This window comes from Urocampus carinirostris, chromosome 15 (assembly GCF_059441175.1).
Source record: "Urocampus carinirostris isolate Australia breed hairy pipefish chromosome 15, RoL_Ucar_1.0, whole genome shotgun sequence".
Lineage (NCBI taxonomy): Eukaryota > Metazoa > Chordata > Actinopteri > Syngnathiformes > Syngnathidae > Urocampus > Urocampus carinirostris.
Genome location: NC_142363.1, coordinates 28,681,705 through 28,696,338, shown reverse-complemented (window position 1 = coordinate 28,696,338; position 14,634 = coordinate 28,681,705). Strand labels below are relative to the sequence as shown.

At 36.7% G+C, this 14,634-nt stretch overlaps 1 protein-coding gene across 1 annotated transcript in view; it reads left to right on the top strand.

Annotated features, from left to right (window-relative positions):
* Nucleotides 1-10,693, top strand: part of LOC148352061 (oxidation resistance protein 1A) — a 34,445-nt gene extending 23,752 nt beyond the window's left edge. The window contains exons 13-16 of the mRNA XM_088354753.1: nt 7,629-7,781; nt 7,867-7,962; nt 8,152-8,225; nt 9,500-10,693. Coding sequence (XP_088210879.1) covers nt 7,629-7,781; nt 7,867-7,962; nt 8,152-8,225; nt 9,500-9,635 — 459 coding nt within the window. The 3' untranslated portion in view covers nt 9,636-10,693. The remainder of the gene's footprint in view (nt 1-7,628; nt 7,782-7,866; nt 7,963-8,151; nt 8,226-9,499) is intronic.
* Nucleotides 10,694-14,634: the final 3,941 nt, after the last annotated feature.

The following is a 14,634-nucleotide window of genomic DNA, read 5'->3' as shown; positions in this document are numbered from 1 at the left end:
TGTGTTTACAGTTTTTAGTTACTGTTTGTTTAAGAAGGCCATTGAATGTGTTTTGTTTTACTAGTGAAATGAGCGCAAATGCTTTTCAACCTCTTTTTTGTGCGTGTATCCTTTTTTCTCTAGTTTTACAGGAAAAATAATACTAAGATGGCCGCAATTATTTTAAAAATAAAATTTTAAAAAAATATATAGTGAAAATCTTGCCCAATTGGCAGTCAATTGTAAGTAAAATATTTTCTTTTTCTATTAAAATGAGAAAATATTTCCTATTTTGATATGATCTATTTGCCAACAGGACAAATAATTTACTGAGTATTATATTGTAAAAATATAATACTTGTATAATAATCATAGTAAGCAAAATGATCCGTTATACAACAGATTTTTTTTTTTAATTTTAAGTCTTATTTTTTATTTTATTTCTATCGTATTTTTTTCTGATTAAGAAGTGTATAAAAATAAATATACAATCTGCCATCTTCCTCCATATTTTTCAATTTTTTTTTTCCACAATGGGATTATAGTTGTATAATTTTCCCAATTTAATAGACAAATAAAGAGGAAAATAACAAAACAATAATTTTGAATTAGGCACAATTTAGGTACAATTTTTCTTATTTTATTGAAAAGGGAACTTCTTTAAAGAGAAATCTGCCCTCATATCACATTTTTTAAGTTCATTATTGGATAATCGCAAGTGCCGTTTCCATGGTTATCAAGTTTTTGCTTCTCCCTTTAGCATCACTGCCAGTCTTGCTTCCTATAGCAAATAAATGTGGAATGAAATACAGTATTTTTTCGAAGCACACAAGATTAAATCTGCCGTCTTCCTCCATATTTTCAATTTTTTTCCACAATGGGATAATAATTGTATAATTTTCCCGATTTATTTTCCCTATTTAATGGACAAATAAATTTTAATATTATAAATAGTAAAATAAAAAAATAATTATATTAAATTAGGCACATTTTAGGTATAAATGTTCTTATTTTATGGAAAATGGAACTTCTTTAAAAAGAAATCTGCCCTCGTATCACATTTTTAAATTTCATTATTGGATAATCGCAAACGCCATTTCCATGGTTATCATGTTTTTGCTTCTCCCTTTAGCATCACTGTAAGTGGTGCTTCCTATAGCGAATAAACGTGGAATAAAATACAGTATTTTTTTCAAATTAACTCAAAGTCTATAAGAAGCACACAAGATTAAATTTGCTATTTTCCTCCACATTTTCAATTGTTTTTCCACAATGGGATTATAATTGTATCATTTTCCCGATTTATTTTCCCTGTTTAATGGACAAACACATTTTAATATTATAAATAGTAAAAAAATAAACATTTTATATTAATTTAGGCACATTTTAGGTATAAATGTTCTTATTTTCTTGAAAATGGAACTTCTTTAAAGAGAAATCTGCCCTCATATCATATTTTTTAATTTCATAATTGGATAATTGCAAGCGCTGTTTCCATGGTTATCATGTTTTTGCTTCTCCCTTTAGCATCACTGCCAGACTTGAATGAATGAATGAATGAATGAAAACTTTATTTCGAACATAAAAATAAAAACAGGACAAAAACAATGAATCAACAACGAAATAATGTCACACATGTTCGAAAAGGGATAGTCAGAAGCAGATGCTTATTTTTCCTACCCCTTTATCTTCCCTATAAAACACATTTTATATATAGCTCCTCTTATGTCCAATACAACAAAATCTCATGGATATACTTATTAAATAGGTCAGATATCAATAATTATAATAGTTACAATAATCACATACTTTATACACTAATCTTCGCAATACCCATCCCTCAACGTCATAATGCGCATAATGTCACTGCGGCACCAGTGATAATATCAATAAAAATAAACACAATACTTATAACAGTTCTGATGTGATAATAGAACAATAACAACAAGTTAGCCATAGTTTGAAGTGCAGTATTTCCAGTCTCCCTCATATCCCATTTTCTTCATCTCTGTATTTCGCCAGTAATGCTTTTTTATATTTAAATTTGAACACATGTATATTTGGACATTGTTTGATTTCATTTTGCAAATTATTCCAAAGTCTGACTCCACACACAGACACACACATACTTCTCCTGGTGGTTCTCACCTTTGGGATTTTGAATTCACCACAGCCCCTCAAGTTATAATTTCCCTCTTTCCGAGTGAATAATCTTTGTATGTTTTCTGGCACTATGTTTTTGTTGACCTTAAATAACAGTTGTGAAGTGAAAAATTTTATTAAATCATCCAATTTCAATAAATTGGACTGCATGAATAAAATATTGGTATGATCCCGATATCCTACCCTGTGTATGGTTCTTATTGCACGTTTTTGAAGGATAAAAAGGGGCTGTAGTGAACTTTTGTAATTATTGCCCCAGACTTCTGCACCATAGGTTAAATATGGCAGAACTAGAGAACAATATAATAAATACAATGCATTATAATGTAAAAGAACTTTGGTTTTATTAATTATTGAAATGCTTTTAGATACCTTTGTTTGTATGTGTCTGATGTGTGTTTTCCAACTTAATTTATTGTCTATTATGACCCCTAAAAACTTAATTTCTGATACAATGTCTATCGTGACACCATCCATTTTTACTTCTAAATCTTGATTTGCCTTACGATTACCAAAGAATATTACTTTGGTTTTATTTAAATTTAAAGATAATTTATTTATATCCATCCATACTTTTAGGTTAATTAGTTCACGATTAATACAGGTTACCAAATCCATATAGTTATCATTTGAATAGAAAATGTTAGTGTCGTCTGCAAATACTACTATTTTCAATAGTTTTGAAACATTAAAAATATCGTTAATATATAAATTAAATAGCTTTGGTCCCAGGATAGAACCCTGTGGTACTCCACAACAGATGTCCAAATATTCAGATGAAAACTCTTCCATTTTTACATATTGCTTCCTCCCCGTCAAATAACTTTGAATCCATTTCAAAGCCACTCCCCTGATGCCATATCTTTCCAGTTTTTTTAATAGTATATTATGATTAATGGTATCAAATGCTTTTTTTAAGTCAATAAATACCCCGACTGCGTATCTCTTCTTTTCTATACTGTGGGTGATTTCTTCTACTGCATCAATAATTGCCATTGTTGCTGATCTGTTTGCTCTAAAACCATATTGACTTTCATTAATCAATTTATGTTTATCTACAAATTGTTCTAGTCTATTATTGTAAAGTCTCTCTAATATTTTAGAGAACTGAGGAAGCAGAGATACCGGTCTATAGTTTGTAAAAATGTGCTTGTTCCCATTTTTGTATATTGGTATAACTTGCTATTTTCATTTGATTTGGAAATGTGCCTGTTAGAAATGATAGATTACAGATGTAGGTCAATGGTTTCACAATGCTGTTTATAATTTGCTTAATTAGTACCATATCGATGTCAAAACAATCCATAGACGTTTTGTTTTTACAGTTGTTAACCACGTCTAAGATTTCTGATTCCGTAACCCCGGATAAAAACATGGTCTTGGAGTTCATTTTTATCAGTGACTCAAATTGTTTACCACTGCACTCTGGGATATTTGCAGCGAGCTCTGGTCCAACATTTACAAAATAACTATTAAAATTCTCCACAACTTGATTTAAATTATAATTTTCACTGTTCTTATCAATAAAATAGTTTGGATATGCATTGCTTACATTCTTTCCTTTTATTATACTATTTAATATATCCCAAATACCTTTGATATTACTTTTGTTATGATGTAATAAATTGGTATAGTATAATTTCTTGCTTGCTCTTAATATTCCTGTCAATTTGTTTTTATACGTTTTATACCGGGTTTCGGCTTCCTTAGTTCTTAGTTTAATAAATTTTCTATATAAGTAGTTTTTTTTCTTACAAGCATTATGTAAACCCTTAGTTATCCATGGATGGTTTACAGATTTATTCTTAATATTAATTTGTCTCATTGGGCAATTTTTGTTGTACTTGTTGGTGAATATTTCCAAAAATATGTCAAACGCACAATCCACATCATCTGTACCATATATATCATTCCAGTTTTGTTTAACTAAGTCATCATACAGTGATGTAATAGTCGCTTCAGTTCTAACTCGTTTGTAAACATAATCCTTAATTGATTCTTGTCTAGTAACCTTTTCATCATACACTGTAAATACTGGTAGGTGATCAGAAATATCACAAACCATTAACCCGCTGACGTTTGTAAATTCCATATTATTTGTAAATATATTGTCAATGAGTGTTGCACTGTGTGAAGTGAATCTACTAGGCCTTAATATAGTTGGGTACAAACTCATACTGTACATCATATTAATATAGTCATCAATGTTTTTATGTTTGTTTGGATTCATTAGATCGATGTTGAAATCTCCACAAATGAATAGTGTTTTGGCGCTTATTGTTGAATATGTTTTTTCAGCCCAGTTTGTGAAGGTTTCCAGATTTGAGCCCGGTGTTCTATACACACAACTGACTATAATATTTTTCCTTTTTTCATTTATAATTTCTATTGTAATACATTCAAGTAAATCGTCAATGACAAATGACATGTTTTGTAATATTTTCGATTTTAATCTTTTGTGCACATATATAGCTACTCCACCTCCTATTTTGTTTGTTCTATTTACATAGTTCAGATTGTAGTTGTTTAATTCAAAATTTACACCCCTTCCCTCACTGAACCACGTTTCAGAAACTGCAATAACACTAAACGGGTTCTCAAATTGTTGTAAGTATTCAGTGATGTCATCAAAATTTGTGTACATACTTCTACTGTTAAAGTGTATTATTGAGAATTTGTCTTCAGATTTAACAAAGGTATTGTATTCATTTCCAGTATAATATTTGCAATTGTCTGAGCTAGCTGATATGAATTTGTGGTCAGGATCGAAGTCATCTAATCTTGAATTATTGGAGTCAGTGTGATTAACAATGCTCAGTTCCGGTAAATCATGGCCTAATATATTATGATGGATTTTTTTATTGTGATCTGTAATAAAGGTGTCCATATTGTCAGTCCAGGATGCCATTGTTACTCTTCAGGCAAATCTGTCCAGCTCCTGCAATTCTCGAACCCATAATATTTTTGCTTGTTCCGGGGTGCCGTTTAACTTTATATATACTCTGCAGTTTGAAGTCCATGTTCCTTGTATTTTGTTCGTTTTCCTCAAAAATCGAGCCTGTCTTGCAATGTCAGAGTTTTTTTTGCTTAAGTGTTCATTTAAATAAACATTAGTCCCTTTTAGTTTTTTTCCTTGCTTAAGGATTTCATGTTTCCGTTTTCTGTTAACAAACCTTACGATGGTCGCTTTGGGTCGGTTGTCACCTCTTGTTAATTGGTGGCATGCTTCTATGTCCTCAGCATTGATGGATATGCCTTTTTTACTCATAAAAGCAATGACCTGTTGCTCAGCAGAATCCTCATCAGCATCTGTTCCAATATTTGTATTTGCCACAGCCTTGGCATAGGTCCGAGGTTTGATGTCCAGACCGGTGATAATGATGTCATTTATCCTGGTATACTGTTCCAGATCTGCTACGCGCCCTTCTAGTGCAATAATCCTCTTTTCTTTCTCAATGTTTTCGTTTTTAAGGTCTTTGATTTCAGCCATTAAACTCAAAATTGTGTCTTGTTGTCTGGTGACGATATCCATTTTATCCATTAAAAAGCCGAGTGACTTTTTAATTTCCTCGAGTTCCTTATCTCTGCTCGGCATCTTGAAGACTTCACGTTACTCTTACGGCACCGTCCGCTGATCGCATCACCCGATCGCCCGCTGAGTCTCAAGTTATTATTTTCGCCGGACTTAGTTTCCCCGACTGTTGGTCGCTATACAAGTAGCGCCGCCATGTTAGCCAGCGTCAACAATGGCCGATGTCGGAAAGCAGGCGGATCGGCCTCCTCTGTCTATCCGCCGAATCAACGTCAACGTCGACTCCGTGCTTTAGGTTCTTTTCAAAAACCCACAGACGCCAAAATCGTGTCATTCAAGTGGCCATAGCAGATTAGCTTCACTCATTAGCTTCACTCGCGGTTGCTTCCTATAGTGAATAAAAGTGGAATAAAATACAGTATTTTTTTCGAATTCATGGTAAATTGTGAGTGTAGTGCGTAAAATGCTTCTAAGAGGGGCCAAAAATAAATCTTATTCCACGCTGTAGTTAAAATGTCTTAAGGCGGGGTCGCCATATCCCGGGGGGTTATGGTACTTGAATGTGGTGTCTGTAACTTCCAAATATTCTACTTCCTGATGCCATCTTTTTGCTGAAATTACCATTGCAGCCTCTATCAAGCTGCTTGTTCTGCTTGTGCAAGTACGTGGTTCTCGTAGATGCACTAGAATAAACTCTTCTTTTTCATCTTTTTGGGGGTTTTGGTTGGCATTTGGACTGTATTTGAGCAGTCCTTTTCTTACTTTCACCATTTTCATGCTAGAAAAAAGGAAAACTACGCCCATGCTCCCCTCCATTGCCCCCTCGCCTCTACACCGAGGGTAGGAGTGAGATAAAAGCAGATAGGCGCGGTCTAGAAAAAAAAAATATAAAGTCTCTTTGAACTCAGTTGGGAATTGTTAACGCATACTTAATAGGGAAAGTCTCATCTCATTATCTGCAACCGCTTATCCTCAGTAGGGTCGCGGGGGTGCTGGAGCCCATCCCTGCAATCATCGGGCAGTGGGCAGGGGACACCCTGAACTGGTTGCCAGCCAATCGCAGGGCACACGGGGACAGACAACTCACTAGCTCATTCGCACCTAGGGACAATTTGGACCGGCCAATTCACCTGAAATTTTAAGGACACCTCAACTATGTACCTCGCCTTTAAATGAACACAATTTCTAACAATGGGGCAGGATTTTTGGGACAGGTAGTGTGGACTGTCCTTACTCTCAGGATTTGTGAAATCCTTGAAAATTGTTGATTTTTAATATTGTGTTTTCAAGGATTAAAAAGTAATTACATTTTGGGTGACCCGCTTGTTAATCCTTGACATTGTTGCCATGTTTCTCAAGAACTCTGCTTAAAAATGACGCCGACACTGCTCCGCCATTGCATTTCTTCTTTTCTTGTGATTAACGGAAGCTGGCATTAGTTTGTACGGCATTGTTCTATGAAGCGTCAAAGCGCTCTACTGGACAGGTGCATGCTACACTATAACAGGGTACTATAAAATGTGTATTAGTGCAAGGATTATGCCTCAATTATGGACATTTATTATGCGCCATGCAAAATGTGGAGGTGGTAAGTTGTAATGGGAAAAAATTCCTGCAACTGAAAATTTAAGCTACATATTACTGACGAGAGATTTTCCTCAAAAAGAAATATATTCATAATTAACTTGTGATCTAAAAATGATATGCCTTAAATGCAAGGTTAAAATATGTAAATTGAGATATATTTCGGGGGTGTCCAAAATACATGTTACACACTGGATTTCGTCTTTTAATGGTACTGGAATAAAATGGAAATTGGGCTTTGTAAGTGCTTGATTTTGGTCATTAAAAAGGTGTACGAACCCTGTATTTTTCACTTTCCAAATCGAAATTAGATAACCTGCTCAGGACCAGTTCGTCATTTCCCATTTTCTTTCCGATCTCTTCACCTCAGCTGTGCAAGGAGCTGCCCCCGAGGACGGTAGGCCACGACTGGCAGCTAGCATATAGCACGTCGCGCCACGGCGCTAGCTTAAAGTCGCTCTACCGCAAAGTCAGCCACGCCGACTCGCCCGCCCTGGTCATCATTAAAGACGCCGTGGACGAGGTGAGATCGCTCTCTGCTCGCCCAAGCCCCGTGGCCCTGATGTCGTTTCCGGTTGTTTTTTTTTTTTTTTTTTTTTTTTTTGCAGGTTTTCGGGGCTTTCCTCTCACACCCGCTCAGGGTCAGCGAGGCCTTCTACGGCACGGGAGAAACGTTTCTTTTCATGTTGCATCCTCGCTTCAAGGTTATTTGAGCTTTTATGCAATTTGAGAGGTCATGCATGGCCGCTATTGGTGTGTGAGCGTGTGTGTGAATGGGTAAGTGTGAAGCACATTGTAAAGCGCTTTGGGAGGTCTTCGTTGACTTGAAAAGCGTTATATAAATGCAAAACATTTACCATTTGCCAACTGAATCTTACTCTTTGTTTTGGCAGTGCTTCAAATGGACTGGAGAGAATTCCTTTTTTATTAAAGGGGACTTGGACTCCTTCGCTATCGGCGGAGGAAGGTAATGGTTTTTGGGGATGAATGCGCTATACTGTTGGACTCCAAAAACAACACAAAGAGCTTTGCGAAAAATTTGAACTCAAAACGTATAAAATTAAAAATCCGAACCATTTTTTGCTTTCCTTTTTGAATAATTTTGCATTCATTTATTTTCATATTTTATTAATGATAATATAAAATGTAATATTTTGAGTTAATTTAATTTACTTTGATTTTAGATTTTTTTTTTTTTTCAGAAAATTAAAACATAATAATATTAATTCTGATAAAAATTTGAATGTAAAATTGAAATTTGATTTTTCATTTTTTTACTGGTGTTCGAAACGTTTTCAAGTATTGTTTTTGGTAAAATTGAAGTAGTGATAATTTGCTCATTGTAAAAATTTATTATTCAAAAAAAATTGTAAATAGGAAAGAAAAATAATAAGTATGATGAGAAAAAGTAAATTCTGATGTAAAGTAAGTAGTAAATGGCAGATCATTTAGCTCATTTCAAGTATTTTTTTTTCCCTCATCTTAAAATTTGAATATTTTAATTAAAATTATTTAAATACATTGAAATGTGATTTTCATTGTAGGATATTTTTTTTTTTACCCAAAAAGTTGAAAATGGTATTGGTATAGTTTAAATAGGCTCAAAGAGATTAATCCCTAAGAAAAATAGTAAAGCTATCTAAATAACAGAACAGGATTTTCAATATGGCCACCACCTAAGCGAGTTATTTGCTGCCATTTTATGAGGTCTAGATGTAAAAAAATAAAAATAAAATATATATATACTGTAATCCTTGTTACGTTGCAATTTACTTTTCACAGTTTTGCTACTTTGTGGATTTTCATCGTTTATTGTGCTCTGCATTCTGATTGGTCCTCGCCGTTTCCCCAGCGACATCGAAATTCGTCACATTCAGAGCACTTGGCAGAAATCGTACCACGTCATAACCCGCCACGTGCTTTTGCAATGTTATGTTTTAATTAAACAGTCAGATCTCCCCGGCTGCGGCCCCGTGTCAACACGAAGGCCTTGCGTCGCGGACAGGAGCGCACAGTATGTCCAGAGTTGCTGTTGACACCCGGCGACTCTGGACGTACTGTGCCCTCCTGTCCGGTGACGCAACACCTCTGTGTGCTTGGCCCTTCCCATGGGTCTTCACGGCCGCCTCGTGCTGCCGAACAGGAGCGCAACACGCGTCCAGAGTGCCCGGGTGCCGACGTCCGGCGACTCTGGACACGCGAATGCGTCCGAATTAATTTCCCTCTCCCTCTGTCCCACAGCGGCCATTTTGGTCTGTGGGTGGACGAGAGTCTGTACGTGGGTCGCAGCAGCCCCTGCCTCACTTTCAACAACTGCTGCCTGTCCGAAACGGACGACTTCCGAATCATGGAGCTGGAGGTGTGGACCTTCACCTGAGACCTCCCCGATCAGCTTTCAGATTTTTTTTTCCCGCACAAATCGGGAGAAGCGGGGATTTCGGAGCGCTGGACGTTTCCAAGGAGGACTCATTACATGCACTGAAGAGAATTTGCTCCGTGTTGGGATCAGTCGAGTATCTCGAGTATCTAGAGCAGGGGTGTCAAACTCATTTTAAGTCTGGGGCCACACGATCGAACAAACATTCTCTCGGGGGCTGGACTAGATTAGAGAGAAAAAAAGAGCGAGAGAGAGGGAAAGGGAAAGAGAAAGTGAAAGAGAGGGGAAAGCGAGAGCGAAAGAGAGGGGAAATCGAGACACAGCAAGAGAGAGAGAGGGAGAGAGAGAGAGGAAAGCGAGAGTGAGAGAGAGAGAGAAAAGGGGAAAGCGAGAAAGAGCGAGAAAGCGAAAAGGAAGCGAGAGAGACCGAAAAAGAAACGAGAGAGAGAAAGCAAAAAGCGAGAAAGGCCAAAAAGCCAGAGAGTGAGAGGAAAGGGCAAAAGAGGGGAAAGCGAGAGAGCGAGAGAGAGAGAGAAAGTGAAAAGGAAGCGAGAGAAAGAGAAAGCAAAAAGCGAGAGAGAAGCAAGAGAGGGACCAAAAAGCAAGAGAGAAAGAGAGCATAAAGCCAAAGATCAAAAAGCGAGAGAGAGTGAAAAACAAGAGCTAGAGAAAGAGAGAGACAGGGAAAAGCTAGCTAGCTAGCGCGAGAGAGAGAGAGAAAGAGAAACAGAGAGAAAAGCAAGAGCAAGAACGAGAGAGAGAGAGAGAGAGAGTGTGTAAAATTAAAGTACAGCATTTGTGAGAGGCACCTGGCTTTGGCAACATCAAGTAGACTCCTTCAACCCGCAGCTCGTTTTTTTCTTGCGCTTCCCTCAGCTTTGTCTCGCGGGCCGGATTCAATCTCTTACCGGGCCTGATCCGGCCCACGTGCCGCCGTTTGACACCCCTGATCTAGAGTATTATGTATGCAAAATTGCCACGCTCCCTACCTGGCAGGATGTCCTCATGAATCACTGTCATAGACTGCATCAATAAAAATATCATCCTAAAATAAGCTCGTTTTGAAGCCCCAAAGTGTCATATTTGACCACTAGATGGCACTGTGGTCCGGTGCCACAGAGCACAACAAGGATGCCGGACAAACCTGGCGGCGACCTGAGCGTGTATGTTACCATGTAAAAGAAATGCCAGTTTCTCGACCTGATTTATTTATTTATTTTTAAATAAGCATTCGTATGATATAGTTCATGTCTTTTTGCCTAATCCATTTTTTGGAATTTTATTTTTTCTTACTGAATTCATTTTTTGGGACTATTACAAGGCAGGACATTTTACACACTGTCCCTTTTCTAAATAGAGCATTTTATTTCATTTTAATCTATTTTTCATGGAATATAAAAATTGGGAAAATTATTTGATAATGGGGCAAATGATTAACAATATTTGCAGCGTATTTTGCACGTGGAATTAGAAAATATACTTTAAATAAACATTTTAAAATTCATTATTTGTTGCTTTGTTTTTTCAATCTGATATCGATTATTTTTTTTTTTCTGTTTTAAAAAAAGTGTTTTTGGGTATATTTGTTTCTAAATATTTTATAAATATTCCTGCAGGAGAAATTAGACAAACAGAAAAAAATAAAAAATACTTTTTTTAAACATTTTTAGGGTCTGTTTTACAGATGTTTTTTTTTAATGTTTCTTTTTTTTTCTGGCAAATTTTTTTAATAAACATAAAACCATATTTCAATTTTTTTGTCGTTAAATGAATAAAAAATTACATAAATCATTAAAGATACTTGAAAAAAATCACTATTTTCTTTATGAATTCTTATGGTGTCCTATTGATTTTGAAATATCTATTTTTTTTTTAAATATTTTATGGGTTTGTAAGGTTTTTCTTTTTTTTCAAAGATTTTGATTAACAAAAAATATATTTCAAAACAGGAAATATAAATATAGATTTCAAAATGTATTTGCATTGGTTTTAGGACGGTTTTATGGTCTGTTTTAATGATATTTTTGTTTTTCGGGATGTATTTTTGATCTTTTTTCTGTTTTGTGGGGATGAATATGATCGTAAAAATATGGAAAATATATATTTTTAAAAACAGTTTTTAGGGATAAAACTGAAATAAATGTTTAATAAAATCGGGGGAGGGGCGTATATTCAATAAAACAGACCATTAAAAAAATTGCCAGAAAAACTAAATGGTAAATGGTCTGCATTTCTATAGCGCTTTTCAAGTCACTGAAGACCTCCCGAAGCACTTTACAATGTGCTTCACACTTACCCATTCACACACACACACTCACATACCGATAGCGGCGTCAGCCATGTAAGGTTATCGGGGGCATTAGGGATTCACTGTCTTGACCAAGGAAACTTCGACATATAACACGGAGGAACCGGAAATCGATCTCTTAGACTGGATTCGATACGCTTCTGGAATATAAGAGAAATCAAGAATTCAACCAACAACTTGATATTGTCCACAAAATTTTATAAACTCAGGTCAGGTATGGGAACACGCGCCTCTAAGGCCCTGTTGGGAATTAAATATCAAAATGTATCGTTTACCAAATTGTTTGAATGAGTTATCGGACTCCATTAACCAAACACAAACTTCATTCTCCTAACAATGCATGCTCGTTTCTTTCTGGGAAAAGATCGACCAGAATAGCCGACATTTATACACGGGGGCAGATTTAATTTCCCAAACAATTTAACAAAGTACTCCATCCAAAACAGCCAAATTTGTGTTGTTGGAGTCACTGGGAAGCCCTCTTCTAAAGTCCTTTATCTCTCTCCTATTGGCTATTTTCTCCCCGCATAATGGCGTGCCGACTCCTCCCATGGGCGTGCCAAGGAATTGTTTTGTGCCCACCGTTCTCACAACACAACGCCTTGTTCTCAAAACGCCTGCCGTCCTCAGTCAAGAGTCCTGTTATCAAAATTCCCTAATCAAAATATTCTGCATTTGGAACAGCGTGACCTGTCATTGAACTAAAGCCCAGTCAGTGAATATCTTGCATTAAACTCAATAAATGTAACTTGTATTCAATCGTATAAAATCCTTTGTAGTCAAATGTGTAAAATCCTTCAACCCGAACCGCCCAGGCAGACGGCCGGCCCACGCCCCAGCCCTCCATGTATCCTCTCAGTTGCGTGATACACGCTACACAATGCACGCAGGCGACCCACTCGCCCGTAACACTGGTGCCCTGTCGGGCACCTGTCAGTTTGACACGTAGTCACCCCATTGGTCCCCGTAGATTTGCCGAAGGGACCTTGTCACCAGGGTTGGGTAGGGTTGCTTTAACTGGATTACTTTCAATTACTTTTGGATGACTCCCATACCAAATGTGCTAATAAAAGACAAAATAAACTAAATATGAATAAAATGATGACTCACAACACGTGGTAAGCTTTCTCTCCTGGCTTTGATCTCTGGCAAAACTAACATAAAATGCGACAGAAACAAAATGAAAATAAATCCAAACAGCTTGCCGACATCATTTTTGCCGTTCCATGTGTTCCGTTACAATTAAATAATACTGCTTAAGGTAACTGTTCTGCCTTTGAGAAACATATAGAGTGGTCTTGGATTGCCCTCTTGTGGTTTAATATGCTAATTGTTTGTTGCTAAAAGGAAACAAAAGCGAAGCGCAGGACTTTGAACTCAGCTCAAATTTCTGTATATATAGAATGTAATGTGATTACTTGAATGATGATTTTTGTTTATGATAATGTTTTGTAATCAGGGTTGGGTAGGGTTGCTTTAACTGTATTACTTTCAATGACTTTTCGATGACTCCAATACCAAATATGCTAATAAAAGACAAAAGAAAATAAATGTGAATAAAATGATGACTCACAACACGTGGTAAGCTTTCTCTCCTGGCTTTGATATCTTTGATCTCCGACAAAACGAACATAAAATGCGACAGAAACAAAATGAAAATAAATCCGTTCCATGTATTCCGTTACTCCCCAAGCCTGCAAAAAATTGACTCATTTTATTCCTATTTAGTTTCTTTTGTCTTTTATTCGCATATTTGGTATTGGAGTCATCCAAAAGTCATTGAAAGTAATCAAGTTAAAGTAACCCTGCTGGTCACAAAGGAGTCCAGTTTACGCCCCAGGCCCTTGGTGAGAGACCGGGCTTCACAAGAGAAAAGTAAGGTCGATAACACCGAGGACCTTATAAACTCATTTATGAGAACTAGAACTAGCTAGAGCTCTTGTTGGTGATAGGAATGAGTGGAGAGGTGTTGTAATAGGATAGTGGGATGTTTAGACATGTTCTAAGGCACAGGTGTCAAACAGGCGGCCCGCGGGCCGGATCAGGCCCGCTAAGGGATTGAATCCGGCCCGCGAGACAACAATCAGAGAAGCGCAAGGGAAAAACAAGTTACAGGTTGAAATATGTCAACTTGATGTTGCCAAAGCCAGGTGCCTCTCGCAAAGACACTGTACTTGTATTTATTTATCTCTCTCTTTCTCTCTCTCTCTCTCATTCTCTCTTTCTCTCTCTTTTCCACCCCTTTTCTCCCACTCTGTATCCCTTTTTCTTTTCCTTTGTTGCTCTTTGCCTCTTTTTCTCTCTGTGTCTTTTAATCTCTTTTGCTCTAACTTCCTTTTTTCCTTTTCTCTCTTTTGTCTTTCTCCCTACCCTTCGCCCTTTTTTTCTCTTTTCTCTACTTCTGTCTATTTCTCTATTTTATCTATTTTCTCTTTCTTTCTTCCTCTCCCTTTCTTTTCCCCCTCTCTCACGTTTTTTTATCATTTGTATCTCACGCTCTCTTCCTCTCTCTCTTTTTCTTTCTTTGTCCCACCCTCTCTTTTTCCCTCTATCTTTATCTCTCTTTTTCTTTAATCTACTAGTCCGGCCCCCGACAGAATGTTTGTTCTATCGTGTGGCCCCCGGGTTAAAATGAGTTTGACACCCCTGTTCGAAGGGATGGGCAGGGCACTTGTATGATGCGGCAGGGGT